The sequence below is a fragment of the Mastigoproctus giganteus genome, chromosome 9 (assembly GCF_048544385.1).
Source record: "Mastigoproctus giganteus isolate SK-2022 chromosome 9, ASM4854438v1, whole genome shotgun sequence".
NCBI lineage: Eukaryota > Metazoa > Arthropoda > Arachnida > Uropygi > Thelyphonidae > Mastigoproctus > Mastigoproctus giganteus.
The window spans coordinates 175,588,945-175,611,369 of record NC_143583.1 but is presented as its reverse complement, the minus strand read 5'-3'; the positions used below and the strand labels follow the sequence as shown (position 1 = coordinate 175,611,369).

At 37.6% G+C, this 22,425-nt stretch overlaps 1 protein-coding gene across 1 annotated transcript in view; it reads left to right on the top strand.

Annotated features, from left to right (window-relative positions):
- Window positions 1-22,425, top strand: part of LOC150080899 (protein O-glucosyltransferase 2-like) — a 127,553-nt gene that overhangs the window by 5,288 nt on the left and 99,840 nt on the right. The window contains exons 2-3 of the mRNA XM_090380974.1: window positions 696-895; window positions 13,071-13,279. Coding sequence (XP_090237100.1) covers window positions 696-895; window positions 13,071-13,279 — 409 coding nt within the window. The remainder of the gene's footprint in view (window positions 1-695; window positions 896-13,070; window positions 13,280-22,425) is intronic.

Genomic DNA, 22,425 nt, shown 5'->3' with positions numbered 1-22,425 from the left:
TACCAAAATCTTGTTTGTAATGTCTCTCTAAAAATACACTTCTTCCATCCCTAGTTTGACTTTATCCCTGTTAATTATTGACATGTTAGTGATGAAAGTAGTGAAAATTTTCACCAAAATATTGCTACCAAGGAATGTGGATGCCTAACATGCTAGCAGACTATTGCTGGACATTGATCAGAGAGACTCCTGATCATTACAAAAAATTCAAATGAAAAAAAAAAACAAAAAAACTTGATATATTTTTACACTGTTTCTTGTAATATTTGTTAAAGTTTCATTAATAATATCAATAAGTGTAATGTCTATCCTGACTTTAAATTCGAATTCAGCACATTAAAATTCAGGAGAAAAAAATCTAAAGCTAAAATTTTATTGCCTAGTGTGATTTGTTCAATTTCTAAATTTATTTAAAGTACTCACTTTCCACAACACTAGGGAAGTTTATTGTAATAATCGGTTTCTACCTGGCTAAAGGCAGATTTCCATACATCAATTCTACATTCATCCTTTTTCAGTTTAAATATGTATATGAGCAACGAGTAATTATCTTCTCAGTAGAGTTAAAAGCTTCTAAAAAGGTTTCGTAGCTTAAAAAAAATTGAAACACTATCCATAGCCTTAAAAACATTGATAACACAACATATGTAGGTAATGAACAGATGCTGACATATGATTTTGTAATATATTTTTAGCTTGACATCATCACCATCAGGAGAACTTTCTGTTCAGATCTTGGGTATAAAACAGAACTGTCGCATTTGGACACAATTGCTTAATTGTCATGATGGGAGCTTTATTGTACGTTACAGACTCTATCAGCAATGTTCTGGTATCCGTATTGATGTCCTATATAATGCAAAACCTGTTGCCTATTCACCATATCTCCTCAGTGGTAAGTATTTAATATTAATATTGGCCAGTATTAATATATGGTGCAAATAAGCCAAACTTTTGTTGCACCTTCATAAAAAAAAATTTTTCTCTTTCCATAGTATTATAATGGGAAAATGGTGCAGGATGTCTATATAAGCTTTGCTTATATAGGCAACTGCTGTCAAAAAAAAAATATATATATTATAAAAATAGGATAAAATAGAATGTATCCCAGGTTTTATATGCCACTTCTGAAATATAGTGCAAGTCTAAAGTATCTTCGCACATTTGGTGTATTACAACTTTTTATTATGTTTATATCAGAGACACATTGTACTAGGTTGGCGCCTCCGTAGCCAGGTGGGAAGGAGCAGCAGTGCGTAGCACATGCTTCTTGATTAGACCGGGGTTCGAGCCCGTCACCACCAAATACGGAGGATGCGGAAAGGTCAGGGAATGACCACCGCATATCCCAGAGCAATATGGCCTTAGTTGCTAATGCTCCTAAAAACCAAATAACATTATACTAGGAGAAAATTGGTAAAAACCCAAAGTTGTAGTGGAAGCAATAGTTAACATTTCGATATCACATTCAATCAAATAATTGCTACAGCAATCGCTGAATCGCTTGTCATTCACATCATTTGGTAGGGGGGGGACTTATTCATCTGGTCCTTAACAAGGACCAGATGAATAAGACCCCTGCCCCACACTGCACCCCACCAAAGGCAGTCCAGTGGTGTTAGGTCCAGCAAGCAAGCCTGCAAAACAATTGAACCTGCAAGCCCTACCAGTTGACCTTGAAAGTGGAGATCCAAACATATTTATAGAAGTTTGGGTGGGGGAGGTTCCACCATGTTGGAAGAGTTGTTGCCAGGATCATTCCAAGCAATTTGTGGGATCAGCTAATTTTCCATCATGTCTTGATACATGGTAGCAGTGATTATTCTGTTTGTGAAGGAACCATTTCTCTTTTTGCAGCTTGTAGTACAGAACAGATTAACTTTGAACTGTCTCAGACATGTTCCAGACTTACATTGGGTTTCACTTCCTCGTGCTCTCATACTGTCTTCATCTTGCCTGCGATGTAGAATGTATACTCTCGTCACTAATTGCAAAATGTTTAAGCAGCTATTCGCTTCTGCCACCTTAGTAAACATGTCAACACAGAATGTTTCATCACGTGTCAGCCATAATGGCTTGTACATTTACATCTTGCATGATTTTAGATGTAACTATTTGTACAACACTCTGTGCACTGTTTTTTGCATTATATTCAAACCTCCTCAACGCTTGCCAGATCTTCAGATTTTCGGAAGATAAGCATTACCTGGAGATTTATTTCTAAGTTACTGTGAATTCCCTTATTTCACTCGTAAAGGTACTCCTGCTGAATTATATGTAATTGAAGTTGATTTGTTCTCCAGTCTAAAACAAGGAAAACAATAGATCCTTAAAATTCTGTATGATCATTGGCAACTTTGCTGGGCTAATTCTCAAAAAGGTTTAATCCGAAAATCATTTATTTCTGATGTGGCTTTTGTTAATAAAATAACTTATAAATAGTTGTCTCCCAGTATGTTTTCTAGCTTTCTTTTAACTGGACATAGATCACTAAATTTTAAATTTGTCTACTTCTACCTCTGAATTCTGTATTTTTGGTTCTGTTGAGGATTCTACCCATGTTGCTCTATTTTTCTGTTCCCTATATGATGAATCTCATTTACTGTTTTTCTTGGTCACTGGTCATGTTTCTCCAGATAAGAAAATGTTTTTTTATTTCTTCTCCTACCTTCTTTGAATCGTTTCAAAACTCTTCATGTTCTATCTTTCTTAAAAGGTAGCAATTACTGTCTGAATAATAAAATTACCTTTTAAATTGCTCACTACATATTGTTATCTTTTTAATTTCCTTCTTCAGTCTTGTTTATAATTTTATAAGTTTTCTTTATATAAATTTATAAAATTCCTTCACTTAAAACTGTTAAAATCCTAATTTTAGTGGATATACTTTCCAAATCACATGTTGATAACTGATAACACAAATATTAAAACTTTTGTTAATTTTCTCAACTGTTTGCTCTCTTTATAAATTTTATTATTATATAAAGATATTTTGTATATACAGTCGAACTTCCCTATAACGAATTCGATAAATCCGGTGAAAAAATTTGTTATAGAGAAATTTCGTTATACAGAGAATATCTTTTTTATTAGAAATTGTTATCTAATTAGAAAATGAAAACGAATCTACATTTATTTTTAATGTATTTTATTTCAAAAACATACTTATTTAAATTATGTTTACACAATATTCGCCTGTAAATATCACAAATTAAAAAAATCAAATTTTCGTTTGCACAGTACAATTAAAAAATTGTCTGATTCTCAGAGAAAACCTCACATTTGTTCAGAGCATTAAAAACATTATCAGGAACATTTTCACAAAACTGTAGACCCATACGAACCGTTTTAAAAGCATTAATCATTTCTTTGCGAGTTGGCTTTTCTATGGATTGTTCTGATGCATCTCTTCAGCGTCATCGTTAATTTCTTCGTGATCATGGTCGCGTCTAACACTGTTTAGCAGTATTTCATCTTCTTCATCTTCATTTGGATGTTCTGCTGTGATCTACATAAACATAACTATCCATTGTTATTTCATTTTCGATGTTTCCAGACGATTCTAATAACATCCAAAAGTTTTTCAGTTGTGAAAGGGGCAGTTCATCTTGTTCATCCAGTCGTTATTCGACTTCTGTATTCAATGCAAATCCCGTTTTCGAAAAACAATTTTGAATAGTATATTCAGTGACATCGTTTGTCCAAACTTTTGCCAGTTCAGAGATGCAATCTCTAAGGTTAATTGTAACCTCGAAGTTTCTATTTTCTGGTAACGCATTGACAATCGTCATTATTATTCTCTTTCGATAATGAAATTTAAAATTGTTAATAATGCCTTGGTCCATTGGCTGGAGTTTTGACATTACGTTTGGTGGTAAAAACAACTTCGCACTTTTAAGTTTGGCAGAAATATTGGCAGGATGTGCCAGACAGTTGTCAGTTACCAACACGATTTTCCTTTTTTCTTTTGTTGTAGCTTGTCTAGTTTTAATATCTATTCTTCAAAAATATCACTTGTCATCCATGCTTTTTTATTAAAGGTGTAGTCAAATTCCAAAGATTTTGTGCCTCTAAAACATCTTGGGTTTTTTGATATTCCGACAACTAAAAGTCTTAATTTTTCACTTCCCGTCATATTTTCTCCAACTAGCACAGTGATTCTTTCTTTGCTTTGTTTTCCGAATAACATTTATCATCCTTAAAAGCAAGTGTTCTATTCGGTAAACATTTAAAGAATAAACCCATTTCGTCAGCATTGGAAACATCCTTACGCTCATATTCTTCCAAAATATTCTTTAAGGTATTGTTCCTCCAACTGTTGCAATCTTCTTCGCTTACATTAACACTTTCTCCACAAATAACCTTTTCCACAATTCTCTGGCGCTTCTTAAATTTATCTAGCCACCCAGTGCTCGCATTAAATTCTGTATGTCCAAGGGACTGCAAATTTCAGAGCTTGTTGCTTAATTATTAGGCCCAATATTGGGATATTCTTTTCACGTATCATTTGCCCCCATTTTAGAACAGCTTTATCAACATCTTCGTATGTACGCAACTTAATTCGCTTCTTGTCTGCTCCTCCTTCAATTGCATTTAAAATTGATTCTCAATTTTTTTAAAATCGTAGATAAACTGCTTGCAGATATGCCATATTTCTCCGCAACATCTTTTTTCTTAAAACCCTGGTCAATATCATAACAATTTTTGCTTTATCATTAATATTTAAACACTTTCTCTTCGATATTGTTTTTGCAATTGTAAAAATTACTGGACTGCAACTCTTGCCGATACATACACCGCAAATTTCACTGCGCTGGCCATATAGTGAATTGTTAGTACAGGCACCGCCTACTCAATGACGTTCACTTGCCAATTCAATAGTATCACTCACTTTGAAGAAATATACGACTTTGTGAATTTCTTTTATTCTGCTTTCATTCATATATGAAAGCAGAATTAGCAAAGCAACGGGCACAAAGTGGCAGGAGTGCTGTGACTTGAGGGAGAACTGAGGGGGGGCGATTCTTCAACGCATCACAGCCTAAAAAAAGTGCAACTTGTGAAATGTTTGCCGAAATCTCTAGAACAGATCATGATATTGCCATGGGGGATATCTTTGTATGTGTGCGATGTAAGGAGTGTAAGGAAATCAGGTGACAACTAAGCGTTGTTATGGGCCTATATGAGAGCTTAAAGGACAGGGTGGATGCCCTTGAAGGATCTAAATTGAGGGACCCATCAGGCTCTCAGCTGCCCACATCAACACCAGAGCTTGCACTTGGTCATCATGCAACACAGCGGCAACCCCCAAGGCAGAATGCGCTGGTCCCACAGGAACCAGTAGTAGTTGGTGACTATTGTCAGGGAAACAGGGAACATGTTTTGTAAAAAGGATAGGTGGAACAAGACCAGGGTATGTCTGCCAGGGGCAAAGGTTTAATGCGTTGTAGAGCGGATATCATCTTTTAAGGGCACAAAAGGTGATATAGTTGGCACTAAATATTAAGCACTAAATATTAAGAGTAGGAGACCGGCAGAATTACTTAACAAGTACAGGTCACTGTTGAAAAAAAGCTGGGAATTAGGGTTGAATTTGAAAGTGTCTGCAATTCTGCCCAGACACGATAGAAGGGAGTATATGATGAGAGCCTTGTCGATCAATTCGGCCCTGGAAAGATTATGCAAGGCTCAAGGGATAGAATTTTTTTCAGCCTGGTCTGTACTTGTTAACAGGAGAATACACTTAAATACAAAGGGTGCAAGAATATTTTTGATGCCATCGAGGCAGTGTTAGGTGGATCGGAAAACTGCTAGCTTGAGGGGATACAAGGACTAATAGTTTAAGAGTAGGCAGAGGTGAAGGTGATTCTTGCACAACTTCTATTAGAATAAGTAGCGACCTGGAGCGAGGGGTGTTGGGGGTTTCAGGGACGGATGGCAGTCATCGTGAAATAGGTGGGTATATCGGATGTGTTAGGTGAATAGAAATAGGAGCATGTATGCTTGCATGTATACCAATGTAGAAGTATAGTAAATAAATTTGATGAATTTGAAGTGTTGGTCAAGACATCAAAGGTGGATGTTGTTGGGATAGCACAGACGTGGTGTCACACAGATATAAGGAATGCAGAACTGGAATTTGGGGAGTGTCCAGAAAGGATATTTAATATCCTTTCTGTACAATGTGTACAGAAAGGGAGGAGGTGTTATGCTGTTAATTAAGAAAAACATAAAATCAAAAGAAGTGCACCCAGTTGATATAGATGAACAGTGCACTGTTGAGTCAGTTTGGTGTGACGTAAGCAATGCGAAAGCAAAAATAAGAGTGGGAGTGTGTTATAGGCCTAATGACTCGAATGAGTACAATGAACAATTGTACATAGAAAGAGAGTTGGCTAGTAAATCGGAATGTCTTATAATGGGAGATTTTAATTTCCCAGATATTGACTGGAACTTGTGGGTTGGTCACTCACACACTAGTAAAACTTTTATGGATTTATTGGATGATTGTTTTCTGCAGCAGCATGTTCGAGAGGCAACCGGAGAGAGTAATACTCTTGATCTGGTTATCAGCATTGATCATTCGTGTATTAAGAATTTGCAGATAAAGGAACCACTAGGTGGCAGTGATCACAGTGTACTGATGTGGGATTTACTTAAAGATTTAATTACCATCATGGGTAAAGGAAACGGTTTTTGCTTCCGTAAAGGTGAGTACAGTGGTCTCAGAAAGTTTTTAAATTCTGTACAGTGGGATCAACTGACGATGTTACCAACAGTAAATTCTAAGTGGGAAGCATTCAAGGAATTATCATGGATGCTACTAAAAGTTTCATACCTATTAAGAAATATTGTTCAAGGTTTAGGCCTAAATGGTTATCAAATGAACTAATGAGATTGTAACAGAGAAGAAAAATGCATGGGATGCATATTAATTATCAAGCGACTCAGAAGCCTATGGCAGATATAAGCTAGTCTGTAATCAGATCACAAAGGAGGTTAGGCAGGCGAAGGCAGATTAAGAGAAATCCTTGGCAAAAGATGCTAAGAAAAACAGCAAGGATTTCTTTACTTATATAAACTCTAAAAGGAAGGGGATGAATCTGATTGATCCACTTAACATCGATGGTTCGACTGTTGATGATCCTGCTCAGATAGCAAACAAACTGAATGAGTATTTTGCATCTACATTCACACATGAGGAATTATTAAGGTTTGAAAATGGCAGAAGGTTATCAAATTGTAGCAGGATATGAGGATTTTGTAATAACTGAGAGCAAAGTGGAGGAGAAATTGTTGAAGTTAAACATAACAAAAGCACCTGGGGTGGATGGGATCTATATAATACTGGATAGATATAATATCTATCCAGTATTATATTAAAGGAGGCGGCAAAGCAACTAAGCAAACCCTTAGCCATAATTATGAGAGCATCCTTGGACTCAGGGGAGGTTCCCACGGACTGGAGATGTGCAAATGTATTCCCAATTCACAAATAGGGATCGAAGGGTGACACGAGTAATTACAGATCAGTTAGTTTAACTTCTGTTCTGGGTAAAATAATGGAATCACTGGTTAAAGATGCATTGCAGGATCATCTAGACAAGACTGCAGCAATAATTCAGACACAGCATGGGTTTGTTAAGGGAAAGTCTTGTCTGACAAATTTGATAGGATATTATGATGTGGTTACAAAGGAACTGGATGCAAAAAATAATTTTGATATCATATACTTGGATTTCAGGAAAGCTTTTGACACTGTTGCGCATGAGGGACTGTTGTACAAATTGGAGCAGAATGGTATTAAGGGTAAGTTGCTACAATGGATAAAAGGATGGTTAAGTGCGAGAAGACAGAGGGTGGTAATCAATGGGTGCTGCTCTTCTTGGACTAATGTTATTAGTGGAGTCCCACAGGGTTCGCTCCACTGTTGTTTTGTATATTTATCAATGATATTGATGAAGGTATATCAGGCTTAGTGTCGAAGTTTGCAGTTGATACAAAGGTTGGCAGGGTTGTTAATGACAGTAATGGCAGTGTGTTACTGCAACAGGATCTAGAAAATTTGGGCAGATGGGCTGAGAAGTGGCAACTGAAGTTTAACATTGACAAATGCAAAGTAGTACTGCATATGGGTAGAAGTAACCCCACAGAAACGTACCAACTGTGTGGTACTACACTTAAGGTGGTAGAAAATGAAAAACACCTAGGAGTAATTGTGCAGTCATATATGAAGTTTTCTGAGCAATGCAGACAGGCTGCCAGGGCAGGTCATGGGATGTTGTCAATATACAGGAATTTTGCTAGCAGGGAAAAGGAGTTGATTGTCCCTTTGTATAAGGCAATGGTCAGGCTATGCCTTGAGTACTGCGTGCAGGTCTGGAGGCCTCATTTTAGGAAGGATGTAGATTTGCTTGAGCGTGTACAGAGAAGGGCAACAAGATTGGTGAGGGGAATGAAGGGATCCTCTTATCAGGAGAGGCTTAAGTTCTGGAAATTTGCAGCAGCTGGAGACTAGGCACCTGCGAGGTAATCTGATTGAGGTGTATAAGGCCTTGAATGGGTTGAGCACGCTGAATTCTGATGGGATTCTTCCACTTGTTCAGATTACGAACCTAAGGGGGCATAAATTCAAATTAAGAACGGACAGATGTAGAATAGATGTGCGGAAATTTGCTTTTAGCCAGCGGGTGGTTAATTGTTGGAACAAACTTCCATCTGTCGTTGTGGAAGTTGATAGGTTGAATAAATTTAAGGAGGAACTGGACAGGCATTTGGAGGGAATGGTGTGATTTTTTTTTTTTTTTTTTTGGCTAGTGCTGCAAAAGCTCATACACTTGCTTTCTTGCATCACATGCCACTACTACTATATACACAAAAGAAAATTTATGATTAATGTATGCTGTATGTTACTTTTTAGAAAAAAAAAAGAGCATATAGCCTATGTGATTGATGACAAATGAAAAAAAAAAAAAAAAAAAAAAAATTCATGAAAACCATCTACTGGGGGTCCAGTTAGATGAGAACGGACATATCATATAATGATTGACATGAAGGTCACGTGGTACAGTTGAGGTGAGAAGCGAATGTCACTCAGTAGGCGTTACTAAAAACCAACTATGGTAGCATTCTATGTATTGCCACTGCAGCATGCTAAAGGTTTACTGCAGCGAATTTCGCTTTCCCCTGAGCCAACATCAGTTTACAAATCTACTCTATTTATTGTAAATTTTACGACCACTTTTAAGAAATCCCATTTGGTTTAATAACTGTAACAAAAATGAAACAAAGACCCTCCTACGGGCATCAATGGCCACAAGTGTTCACTAAAGGATGATTATATAATTCCAGATGCTAATGCGAAATTTCGTAGGGAACGAGGCAGTATATTTGAGTGGCTGTTTAGCAGTAAATGCTTGAAAATCTTCAAAAATGCTTTTACTAATTTTTTTAAAAATTCGTTATAGAGAGACTAACACTTCGTTATATGGGGTTAATTTTACATGTAATTTCGTTTCAAGGTGCAATGTTTTGCGAAAAAATTCGTAATATAGAGAAATTCATTAAATAGAAGTTTGTAATAGAGAAGTTCCACTGTATATATATATATATATATATATATACAGGGTGATTCACTACCAGTGCGACAAACTTGCAGGAGGTGTAGGGGGCACAAAGACGAATCGGAATCACATAGCATTGCAGGGTCCGAAATGCCTTCGTCATGCGGTAGAGGACGTTGAACGGGAGGTCGCGTGAACAGCGATCCCGCTGGACGTCAGCATTTGCGGACCGTTTCTGTTGAAGAAACCAAGTAGCAAAAGTCCTCCGGAGTGGATAATCCGCAGGCTCCAATGATTGGACGCGTTGCAGATGGTATGAACTCATTTGGTTTGTTGACAGTATCCTCCATACAGTGGATTGGGAAATACCCAATCATTGGCCTATCGCTCGAGTACTTGTACTCGGATTGCGTTCTGCAAGACGTAGGACATTCTCCTCATTGTCTGGCATCCTCGTCGTTTGCTCTCGATTCATGGTACCTCTAGTGAAACAACCAGTCTTACGTAACCTTCTGTGCACACGTGCGAAAATCGTATGATGAGGAGCACGCCTGTGCGGGAAACGTTCCTGGTACAAGCGCAGAGCGACGTGCCCGTTACAGTACGCAGCTCCATACGCGAGGTGCATGTCGGCCAGTTCAACGTTTGAATACTCGTCCATCCTACTGCCTCGGGAACCAATTCGCAAATGCTGACTTCCTGCGGGATCGCTGTTCACGCGACCTCCCGTTCAATGTCCTCTGCCGCATGATGAAGGCATTTCGGACCCTGCAATGCTATGTGATTCCGATTCGTCTTTGTGCCCCCTACACCTCCTGCAAGTTTGTCACACTGGTAGTGAATCACCCTGTATATATATATTCGTATATTGTCTAGATTTTTTGTGGTTTGTTTTATCATTATCATCTTCTGCTGACTGGGCTAGCCGGGTGGGTAAAGTGCCTGCTTGGCAACCCAAAGGTCGTGGGTTTGAATCCCGCCTCGGGCTTGGATATTACGATGGTGCCGTACTCTCCAGTTGGACTTCATGGCCACGATGCACGAAGGAAGCAGGAGAAAACTGGTTCCTTCGGGTATTTCTCACATCATACGATAAAAAAAAAAAATCATCTTCTTACTATTGACTTTGAATAAAAACTGAACTTTTATGGAAAAATTTAAATAGTGAACTATATGAGTCAATACATTCAGACCTTAATTGGCTGTCTTTCTTGTCATGAACTATTGTCACTGATTAACAAAGTCATTGATGTAATGTAAATTCAGATACATTCAGACCTTAATTGGCTGTCTTTCTTGTCATGAACTATTGTCACTGATTAACAAAGTCATTGATGTAATGTAAATACTTATTTAAACTGATTTTTTGCAAACGGTTGAGTATGTTATTGCTCAATTGTTTCAGGTTGTATTTCTAAAAATGCAGCATAGTTTTTTTTATTAATTCAATAAAACCCAAATTAAATAAAGTTTTAGTGTAATAGTTATTTGTCTAACCTGAATGGTTTCCCACTTATGTTTTGCCCAAGGACCAGGTCAGTCTTAGGCTTATTTTCATTTCTTTTCTTTCTTTCTTTCTTTTTTTTTTTTTAATATTTTAGTTAATGTTCACCCTCCTATTTTATTTTATTATATTTTTTTGTTAGTAACTTCGGTTTGGATTTATTTGTACCAACAAATAATCCCAAGGTATGGGATTATTTGTTTGTATCCACTAGTCTAATACTTCCTCCAGTGGGTACAGGATTTTTATTTTATTTATTTATTATTTTTTTATTTTTGCTCTGTTTTGGGCAGTAGGAGCTACAGAAAAGAGGTTCTCAAGGTCAGTCATGGTATGTGCTTAGTTGTGGCCCACCTCCTTGTGGTGTAGATAGGCAATGGTGGCAGAGTGATCAGAAACAACTAAACAACACACATCTGTACAGACATAACATTACATACATTTCTGGCCTTTTACAGAGATCTGTATTCACCATAGTTTACCATTGTGGAGTTGAATTGACATTTGGGTGCCACCCTACATAAGATACTATACATGTCTTCATGCCGTGTTACTGCAATGCTTTATCACAGACAGTTGTTCAAGGAGAACTGGTCCCACAAGTAGTGCCACACTCTTTGTGGCTAGGATAAACAATCTAACAGAGTATCCCAGCTACTGTTAACACCTATCTATATGCAGATGACTTTACAATATCCTGTCACTCACAAAATATGTGCTCCATTGAATGCCAATTTTGGCTCTCAAACAAAATAGTCATGGGCATCTTACATCTTTTGATGTGGAGAGGCTATTGTCTCTCTACATCAAAAACCACTGCCATCCACCTTTGATAAAAGTGTCAGCTTCATCCAGATCCTGTAATGAATTGTTTTAAACATCGTTTTTATGGTAATAAGAAAGTGCCCGAGTGATTTCCATTCCAAATGTTGATGATGTACTTCCAGTATAAAGCGTTGCTTTTTTTTTTCTTTTTTCGAAGAGATATTCTACAAAACATAATTTACCTTGATATCCAAGTTCTGATAAACTTTATACCTATAGAATGTGAGTTACCTATTATAATGTGAAAAGGGCTGCTTCTATTGGAATGAGAAACAGCCTGGAAAGCAAGGTGCTGGGGATTTCCAGGACTGCTGGGAGTTATCATGGAACAAATAAATACAATAATACCTCACTTAATGAAGTAGATGCATTCCAGTACTTTAGTTCGTTATAAGAAACTTCATTATCCTAGGTAGAAATACCATAGCAAGAATATGGATATGTTCCTGCACTTAAAACAGAGGTACAAATTGTTAAAAATAAATTTATTTGAAATGAGAACATACATATTATATTATAAAATATTAAAGAAAACATTAGAAGAGTCAAGTAAAACAGTAAACTTAAAATCTATTATGAAAAATAACACAAAACAACACTAGTGCTCACTTGATGACTTTTTCAAGTTTAAAATGGATCTCTTCACAATGATCCCGATTTGTTGAAAATCAGGATCATTTTCTGATTAGACATCTATGGCATGAGTCACTTCATTTAAACAATTAGACAAGGTCTATGTTGTTAGTATCCTTTCTGAGGGAGTCGCTTCTTCATTTTCTGAACTGTTTACTTGTTGCTCCGTTAACTCTTGGAGTCCCTCATTTGTTAGTGTCTCACTATGGCTACTTAATAAATCCTGAATGTCAGCTACGTCAACTTCTGCAAAGCCTATTGCGTGTGCCATTCAAATAACTTCTGTGCTAATTGCAGGAATTTCACATTCTACTCCACATTCTGTAACAACATTGGGCCATATTTGTTGCCAAACACCGTTAAGACACTGATCAGTCACTTAATCCCAGGTTTCTTGCCCTCTCATGTTTAAAACATGAGAAGGCAAGAAAATTTTATCTATCATCATTTTGAACACACTAAATGGCATTAGCTATTTTTATCATATTGAAATTCTAAAAAAAATTATTTTTTCTGAACTTGTTTAAATCGGATTTTCTTTATAGGTGTTCTTTATCATGAAAACTGCTATTGTCCCAAACCTTTTTCACATTGGCTAACATTAATGAAGTGTCCTTCTGCATATAATCAAATTAAGGAAGATTTAAAGATTTTCTCTGCAGTTGATATGAATGCAGTACTGAAAGATGCTACTAGAAGATTTGACCGACCTGGTGCCTTCAGTTTCTGCCATTATGCAGTTGTGAATAATAACGTGAGTAGTCTGACTATAGCACTAAAATATTAAGAGAAAAAATTTTTTTAGGGAACAAAGACAATTCATGCCTGTTTAGTGTTAACATTCTAATTATAAGGTTTGATGCATTGTATTGATTGGTGATATTTTCTCTGTAACCATTAGTATATAGTTTTCCATATAGTCTTAAGATTTATTAATTGTTGGAAATTGCCTTCTGACCATATAGACATCAGTGAAAACCACTGAGTATAAAATTTTGGTCAATAGAATTGGTCAAACATGATTGGAATAATAAGATTAAAACTTCATTCATTTTTACTTAGGAGAGCAAATTGTTAGCCATTTGCCATTACTAACCACGTTTTTGAAGGATATCTGAAAAGTAAGGTACACCAGGCTGTTTTGCCGATTCATTTATTGACATTAGGGTATAATAGTGCACCTAGATAGAAACTTTGTAATATTGTTTCTCTGTATAATTTTCATCATATTTTAGATACTGAGGATAAGTGATTGGATAGAAATTGCAAAGAAATGTGGGCAAAATACTGCAATTATGCCATCACATGTGTAATGTCTTCAGTTGCAGATTTCTTCCTAAACAGAGGCTATTTAGAGGTGAGGTGGATAGTGCCTGAATTTTACACTTATTTTATCTGAGATCAGCACTAGATCTTCTGTGTGGCCATATGTCATGTGGTATGGTTTTTTTATAGAGCAGTATCACACATTCTTCCACCAACCTTGGTCTTTTGATGAATTTATTCCTCAATTTGACCAGAATGAGAAGATCAGGTGACGATGATTGCATCTTTTGGGAAGCAGATCACAGTCATGTGTATTTCATAACACCAGGCAGTTATTTTTGGCCGAATTTGGCATTAGAATATTTTGACAGAAAACGATGTCAGTTGCTTGTAGCCTATGAAGCCCACTTTGCTTCCCAAAGTGGGAGACTGCTTCTACAGGGATGGGAAACACTTAAATAGAAAGGTTTCAAGAATATTTGCTGATGCTATTGAGGCAGTGTTAGGTGGGTCGGAAAACTTCTAGCTTGGGGGATACAAGGACTAATAGGTTAACAGTAGCCGTTGGCAGAGGTGAAAGTGATTCTTGCACTGCTTCTATTGGAATGAGCAGCAGCCTGGAAAACAAGATGCAGTGTATTTCAGAGACTGTTGGGAGTCATTGCAATACAAATTAACACATGGGTTGTGTTAAGGTAGCTAAGAATAGGAACAGGTGCATGTATACTTGTGTATACACAAGTGTTAGGAGTTTGGTAAATAAATTTGATGAATTTGAGGTGTTGGTCAAAACATTAAAGGCAGATATTGTTGGGATGTCAGAGACGGGTTTCACACAGATATAAGGAATGCAGAACTCGAATTTGGAGAGTACAATGTGTACTGGAAGTGAAACACATAAAATGTGTACACTTAGAAACACATAAAATCCAAGGTAGTGCAGCCAGTCTACATCACTGGACAGATCAGTGTCAAGTCAGTTTGGTGTGACATAAACACTAGGAGATCAAGGGTAGGGCACCGGTGCCCCTACCCTGAATCCGCCACTGCCTCTATTTGTGTTCAGAGCAGAAAACTCAAGGGCTCTAAAGGGTTGTGTCAAAAGCATATTGCCTGTAATTTGGTGATCCAGTAAGAAAGCATGGATTACAAGAGAATTGTTTTCAGAATGGTTCACAAATTATTTTTGTTCGACAGTTGAATGCTACTGCAAAGATGAAGGGATGGAGTTCAAAATTTTGTTGCTTTTAGACAATGCACCAGGCCATCCACCTGCAATTCTGATCTCAATAAAAATGTAAAATAAGGCTTTCTTCCACCTGACACAACATCTCTCTCTCTTACAACCCAATGATCAAGGTGTAATTGCCACATTCAAGGTGTATTATCTGCGGCGAATTTTTCTTAAGCGATTGAAGCTTCAACAGGAGTGGATCATCTTTACAAATGTTTTGGAAAAATTGTAACATCAGAAATGTGATTGAAAATATATCTGCATCTTGACTAGAAATCACTGCCAACAACTGTTTGGCAGTATGTTTTTCCCCATTTGGAAAATGATTTCACTGGTTTTGAATTGCAAGTTCAGACAATTGCCAAAGACATTGTGAAGGTCAGAAAAGACTTGTGATTCAAAATTTTGGACACTGCCAATGTACATGACTGCATTAACTCACATGCAAGTGACCTAGATGACTCAACTCTTCTTGAAATTGACGAGCAAATGACATATGACCGAAGAGGAAAACAATTCTAAAGTGGATAACACTGAATTGGCACCAAAAGAATTTTCGACAGAAGTGAAGAAAGTTTTTCTGGGGGTTGACGTGGCCTGTGAGGCGATTACAAATGGAGATCTAAATGTTGAATGTAGCATCAAGATACGGCAAATTTTATAATTTTTACAAAAAGTGGGATTTGATGCTTCAAAGGCTCATACACCAAGAAAAAGAAGAGATGACTTCACCAGACTTCATTACTGAAATACCTAAATAAACAATAAAGCTTTTTTCTCATCTGCCATGATGTTACATTTTCATTAATAAAATTTTTGAAATATTTTTTATTTCAAATCCTTTTAATTGGCTATCAAGTGCAAATTGTTTATGGATTTATTATAATTTGTTTATAGACTGTTTCTCTGGTATGCATTCAGTTAAAACCCATTATAATTATACCTCAATCAGCACGGTTTTGCTGAACAGTTTTGGTACTAATTACATTACCCGACAAAATTTTTTTTTTCATCATACCTCTGGAACAAAAGTTGGTTATTCTGAACAAAATTAATGTCCTGATTATGAAAATATCAATCTTTCACTTCTGTCATGTCTACATCAAAAGATACATATTTTTTAAATTCCTTGTTTTTATACAATATCAGCATACGTGGTTGTAATTATTACACACAATATATTACAGACTCTGCTGACGAGGCTACTAGGAGACGGTCGTGTTCAAAGCCGCTAAGTGGATTTTTCTTATTTATTGATTTGAAATTATTGTTTTTCTAAAACTTTTGATTTAAATTTAGTAGTATAACATTATTTTGTGATTTTCTGATTAATTTGGTGTATTTATTCTTTACTCGGCCTTGTAATTGCATAAAAGTATCGGTAAGGGTTTCCACGTGTTTCAACTCCGCTACCGTTCGTAACTTTCCCGCCTTTGTGATATGATAGTTATATACTGTACTAGATAGCGTTAGTTGAACTTCGTTAGCAGTTAAATTGTACGTTTAAATAAATACATATAACAACTTAGATTACAAACATAATATAATTAATTATATTTAACATAATTAATAACATAACATAATTAATTATAATTAATTAATAAATTAATAGAATCATGACTCAGACCAGAGCAGCAAAGCAAAAGGCTCAAGCTAATGGAAGTGCTGTGGCTCAGAGCAGAACTGAGGGGGGCAGTTGTCCTCTGACTCACAGCCTTATAAAATGCACTGTTTGCTTGATGTTTGCAGAGCAATCGGGTACAGGACATGATACTGCCAAGGGGGATGTCTTTGTGTGTGCGCAATGCAAGGAGTGTATCGATATCAGGAAACAACTCGGCGTTCTTGTGGGCCTATATGAGAGCTTGAAGGACAGGGTGTATGCCCTCGAAGAAACTAAATTGAGGGGCCCATCAAGCTCTCAGCTGCCCACATCAATGCCAGAGCTTGCACTTGGGCATCGCTTGACACAGAGACAACCCCCAAGGCAGAATGTGCTGGTCCCGAAGGAACTAGTAGTTGTTGGTGACTCTATTGTCAGGGAAACGGGGAACATGCTTTGTAAAAAAGATAGGTGGAACAGGACCAGGGTATGTCTGCCAGGGGCAAAGGTTGATGACGTTGTAGAGCGGATATCATCTTTTAAGGGCACAAAAGGTGATATAGTTGTACACGTTGGCACTAATGATATTAAGAGTAGGAGACCGGCAGAATTACTTAACAAGTACAGGTCACTGTTGAACAAAAGCCGAGAATTAGGGTTGAATTTGAAAGTGTCTGCAATTCTGCCCAGACACGATAGGAGGGAGTATATGATGAGAGCCTTGTTGATCAATTCGGCCCTGGAAAGATTGTGCAAGGCTCAAGGGGTAGAATTTTTTTCAGCCTGGACTGTACTTGTTAACAGGAGAGATTGCTTCTACAGGGATGGGATACACTTAAATAGAAAGGGTGCAAGAATATTTGCTGATGCTATCGAGGCAGTGTTAGGTGGGTCGGAAAACTGCTAGCTTGGGGGGAGACAAAGACCAATAGATTGACAGTAGCCACTGGCAGAGGTGAAAGAGATTCTTGCACTGCTTCTATTAGAATGAGCAGAAGCCTGAAAAACAAGATGCATGGTATTTCAGAGACTGCTGGGAGCCATTGCGGTACAGGTAAACACATGGGTTGTGTTAGGGTAGCTAAGAATAGAAACAGGTGCAGGTATACTTGCGTGTACACCAATGCTAGGAGTTTAGTAAATAAATTTGATGAATTTGAGGTATTGCTCAAAACATCAAAGGCAGATATTGTTGGGATATCAGAGATGTGGTGTCACACAGATATAAGGGATGCAGAACTGCAATTTGGGGAGTACAACGTCTACAGAAAGGATAGACAGGATAGGAAGGGGGGAGGGGTTATGCTATTAGTTAAGAAACACATAAAAACCAAGGAAGTGAAGCCAGTCGACATCGCTGAACAGTGCAGTGTTGAGTCAGTTTGGTGTGACATAAGCATTGGGAGATCAAAATTGAGAGTAGGAGTGTGCTATAGGCCTAATGACTCTGATGAGTATAATAAGAAACTGTACAGGGAAATAGAGTGGGCCAGTAAATCAGAGAGTCTTATAATGGGAGATTTTAATTTCCCAGATATTGACTGGAATTTGGGGGCTGGTTACTCACACAATAGCAGGGCTTTTGTGGATTTACTGGATGATTGTTTTCTACATCAGCATGTTCGGGAGGCAACTAGAGGGAGTAATACTCTTGATTTGATAATCAGCAGTGATTCTTCATGCATTAAGAATCTGCAGATAAATGAACCACTAGGTGGCAGTGATCACAGTGTGCTGAAGTGGGATTTACTCAAAGAGGTAACTACCATTAGGGGTAAAGGGAAGGGTTATTGCTTCTGTAAAGGCGACTACGATGGACTGAGACAGTATTTAAATTCTATACAGTGGGACCAACTGATGTTACCAACAGCAAATTCAAAATGGGAAGCATTCAAAGAACTTATCTTGGAAGCTACTAGGCTTTACATACCAACTAAGAAATATTGTTCAAGGTTTAGGCCAAAATGGATGTCATGTCAGATGAACTAATGAGGCATATGGCAGAGAAGAAAAATGCATGGGATACATACAAATTAACACATGACACAGAAGCCTATGATAGATACAAGTTGATATGCAACCAAGTTACAAAGGAGGTTAGGCAGGCGAAGGCAGATTACGAGAAATCCTTGGCAAGGGATGCAAAGAAAAACAGCAAAGAGTTCTTTACTTATGTAAACTCTCGAAGGAAGGGGATGAATCAGATTGGTCCACTTGATATTGATGGGTCAACTGTTGATGATCCTGCTCAGGTAGCTAACAAACTAAATGAATATTTTGCATCGACATTCACACATGAGGAGTTATTCAGCGAGGGGAATGCCAGAGGTGTATTCAACTCTAGCAGTAAGCTACAGAATCTTGAAATAACTGGGAGTAAAGTGGAGGAGAAACTGTTGAAGATAAACACAAGAAAGGTACCTGGGGTGGATGGGATCTATCCAGTTATATTAAAGGAGGCAGCAAAGGAAGTAAGCAAACCCTTAGCCATAATTATGAGAGCTTCCTTGGACTCAGGGGAGGTACCCATAGACTGGAAATGTGCAAATGTGACCCCAATTCACAAAGGAGGATCAAAGGCTGACACAAGTAATTATAGACCTGTGAGCTTAACTTCTGTTCCAGGAAAATTAATGGAGGCACTGGTTAAAGTAGTACTGCAGGATCATTTAGACAAGACTTCAGTTATAGCTCGGACACAGCATGGCTTTGTTAAGGGGAAGTCTTGCCTGACCAATTTGATTGGATACTATGATGCAGTCACAAAAGAACTGGATGCAGGGAATAGCTTTGATATTATATACTTGGATCTTAGAAAGGCTTTTAACACTGTTGCACATGGAAGACTGCTACACAAATTGGAGCAGTGTGACATTGGAGGCAAATTGCTGCTATGGATAAAGGGGTGGTTGAGGGGGAGAAGACAGAGAGTGGTAATCAACGGACACTGCCTGCTCATCGTGGACTAATGTTATTGGTGGAGTCCCTTAGGGCTCAGTGTTGGGTCCATTATTGTTTTCTGTATTTATAAATGATATTGATGATGGCATATCAAGCTTAATGTCCAAGTTTGCAGACGATACAAAGGTTGGCAGGGTTGTCAAGGACACTACTGACACTATGCTGCTGCAACAGGATCTGGAAAGGTTGAGCAATGGGCTGAGAGGTGGCAAATGAAGTTTAACATTGACAAATGTAAAGTACTACACATGGGAAACAGCAACCCCAGAGCAACGTATCAACTCTGTGGTACTACATTGCAGTGGTAGAGAATGAAAGGGACTTCGGGGTGGTTGTGCAGGCAGATATGAAGTTCTCTGAGCAGTGCAGACGGGCTGCAAGAGTAGCCCATGGAGTATTGTCAATGATATACAGGAATTGTTCCAGCAGGGATAAGGAGGTGATTATTCCATTGTATAAGGCAATGGTCAGGCCACACCTAGAGTACTGTATACAGGTCTGGAGGCCTCATTTCAAGAAGGATGTAGAGCTGCTGGAACGAGTACAGAGAAGGGCAACAAGATTAGTGAATGGAACAAAGGGGTGCTCTTACGAAGAAAGGCTTAAGTTTTGCAAATTACAGTGTCTGGAGACTAGGCACCAGCGAGGTGATCTGATAGAGGTGTATAAAGCCTTGAATGGTTTAAGCATGCTCAATGCTGATGGAATTCTTCCTCTAGCTCAGAAAAATCACCTGAGAGGGCATAAATTCAAATTGAGGAAAGACAGATGTAGGATAGACGTGCGGAAATTTGCCTTTAGCCAGCGGGTGGTTGGTTGGTTTTTTTTAGGCTGATGCTGCATAAGCTTGCTTTCTTGCATCAAATGCCTCTACTAATGCTAATGCTAATATGTTACTTAGACATGTTTCCCACTCAATGATTTCCTTTTATACTCCAGATTGCTTTTAAGGAACCAACAGTAATCTCCCATCGTGGCAGAGTCCCAGCAACCTTAGTATTGTTTTTCCATTGCAGATATGTCCTGGTGGAAGTGCTATCCTTTTTCATCACTGACTTCTACTAAGTTTTCAGGAAAGAAATTCAGATGAGAATGAAGGAAATGCATTTTCAATGACATTCGGCACCCCATGTTCTTGTAACATTTCAGCAAGTTTGTCACCAGTTGCTCATAGTTCTCTTCTTTTCTCTTTCCGAGGAATCCGTGTACCACAGCCTTGAAAGATCTCCATGCAGCCAGTTCAACATCATTCAGGTTTCTTTGAAATTCTTCATCTTTTAGGAGCCTTCTTATTTGAGGACCTATGAAAATTTCTTCCTTCAGCTTTGCATGAGATAAATTTGGAAACATTTTCAGTAAATATGCAAATCCTCTGCTTTCTTTATCCAGTGCCTTAGTGATATTCTTAATCAGTCCAAGCTTGATGTGTAAAGGGGAAAGAAAAGCCTTTTGTGGATCAACCAATGGAACATACCTTTACATTGCTTTTGTTGGGAATATATTCATCTCTCTTGTCCCAGTGTTGTACGACTGTCCCACAAATACAGGAAACAACAGTATTTAGTAAAACTACTTTGCAACCCAACAAGCAATCCAATCACTTTGAGATCACCACAAATATTCCAACCATAGTCATTGTAATGTATAGCAGCAAGAATCTGGGACATACTATTGTAAGTTTCTTTCAGGCCAACAGCATGAACGAGAGGAGTTTATGGTAAAGTATTTCCATTATTAAGAAATACTGTAGTCTGGATCCGAGTAATTCAGCCTTCTCTTTGGGTAAGCCCAAGTCTCTGATCAAGTCGCTTAATTCTTCTTGTTCAGTGTAGTGTGGGGCCTTTTCTTTTTCTGGCTCGTAGTCCAAATCATGTGAAGTACATTGTTCCGCAACATCTGGTAAAACAATTTCTTCTGTACCTTCATCACTACTTCTAACACTTGGATATTTGATGCAGTGCTTGCTCTTTTTGGAAATACCTTTTATTTTTATCATGCAGAAATAGCAGTCGTTGAAATGATTCTTGAGCTTGCACCACACCATAGGGATGGCAAAAGGTAATGCTCTCAGCTTGCCATATAACCACAGCCTTAAGTTCATTGTACAAGTTGTCTGGGTGATTGACGCAAGTTCTGTGCTTTGTCTTCTCCATTTTAACAATGCATTAGCCTAAAAACAGTAACAGCAATTGGTAAATTTGAACAGAAAGTGAATTCTTGTGGCGTAGTTTATCATACACTATATATTGAACAGTTGAATGGTGTAATAAAATTAAGAAAAATACTGACTTGTCTGGAAAAGTGCATCAAAATCAAAATATACTATATTGCAAGAACAGTAATGATGTACTTGCTTAACTTGCCTTTAGCCAGCGGGTGGTTAATTGCTGGAACAAACTTCCATCTGTCGTTGTGGAAGTTGATAGGTTGAATAAATTTAAGGAGGAACTGGACAGGCATTTGGAGGGAATGGTGTGATTTTTTTTTTTTTTTTTGGCTGATGCTGCATAAGCCCATACATTTGCTTTCTTGCATCACATGCCACTACTACTACTTTTAGCCTAATAAACAAAACCAACCAAAAGTTAATAATAAGTTTGAAAATTGTATTTCAAACAGTAATGATATCTTTGTACAGAATCCAGTTATCTATCTATATCTTAAAACTGAGACGTGATAGGAAATTTTTATGATTGATTTTAAATTCTATACATAAAACTTGACCAGAAACAACTATTGATTTGCTGGAGGTAAAAAATATGTTGGGTAGTGTAATCAGTGCTATGCTTGGTATTGCTCTATTACAGCAGATAAAAAACAAAAATAAAAACACAGT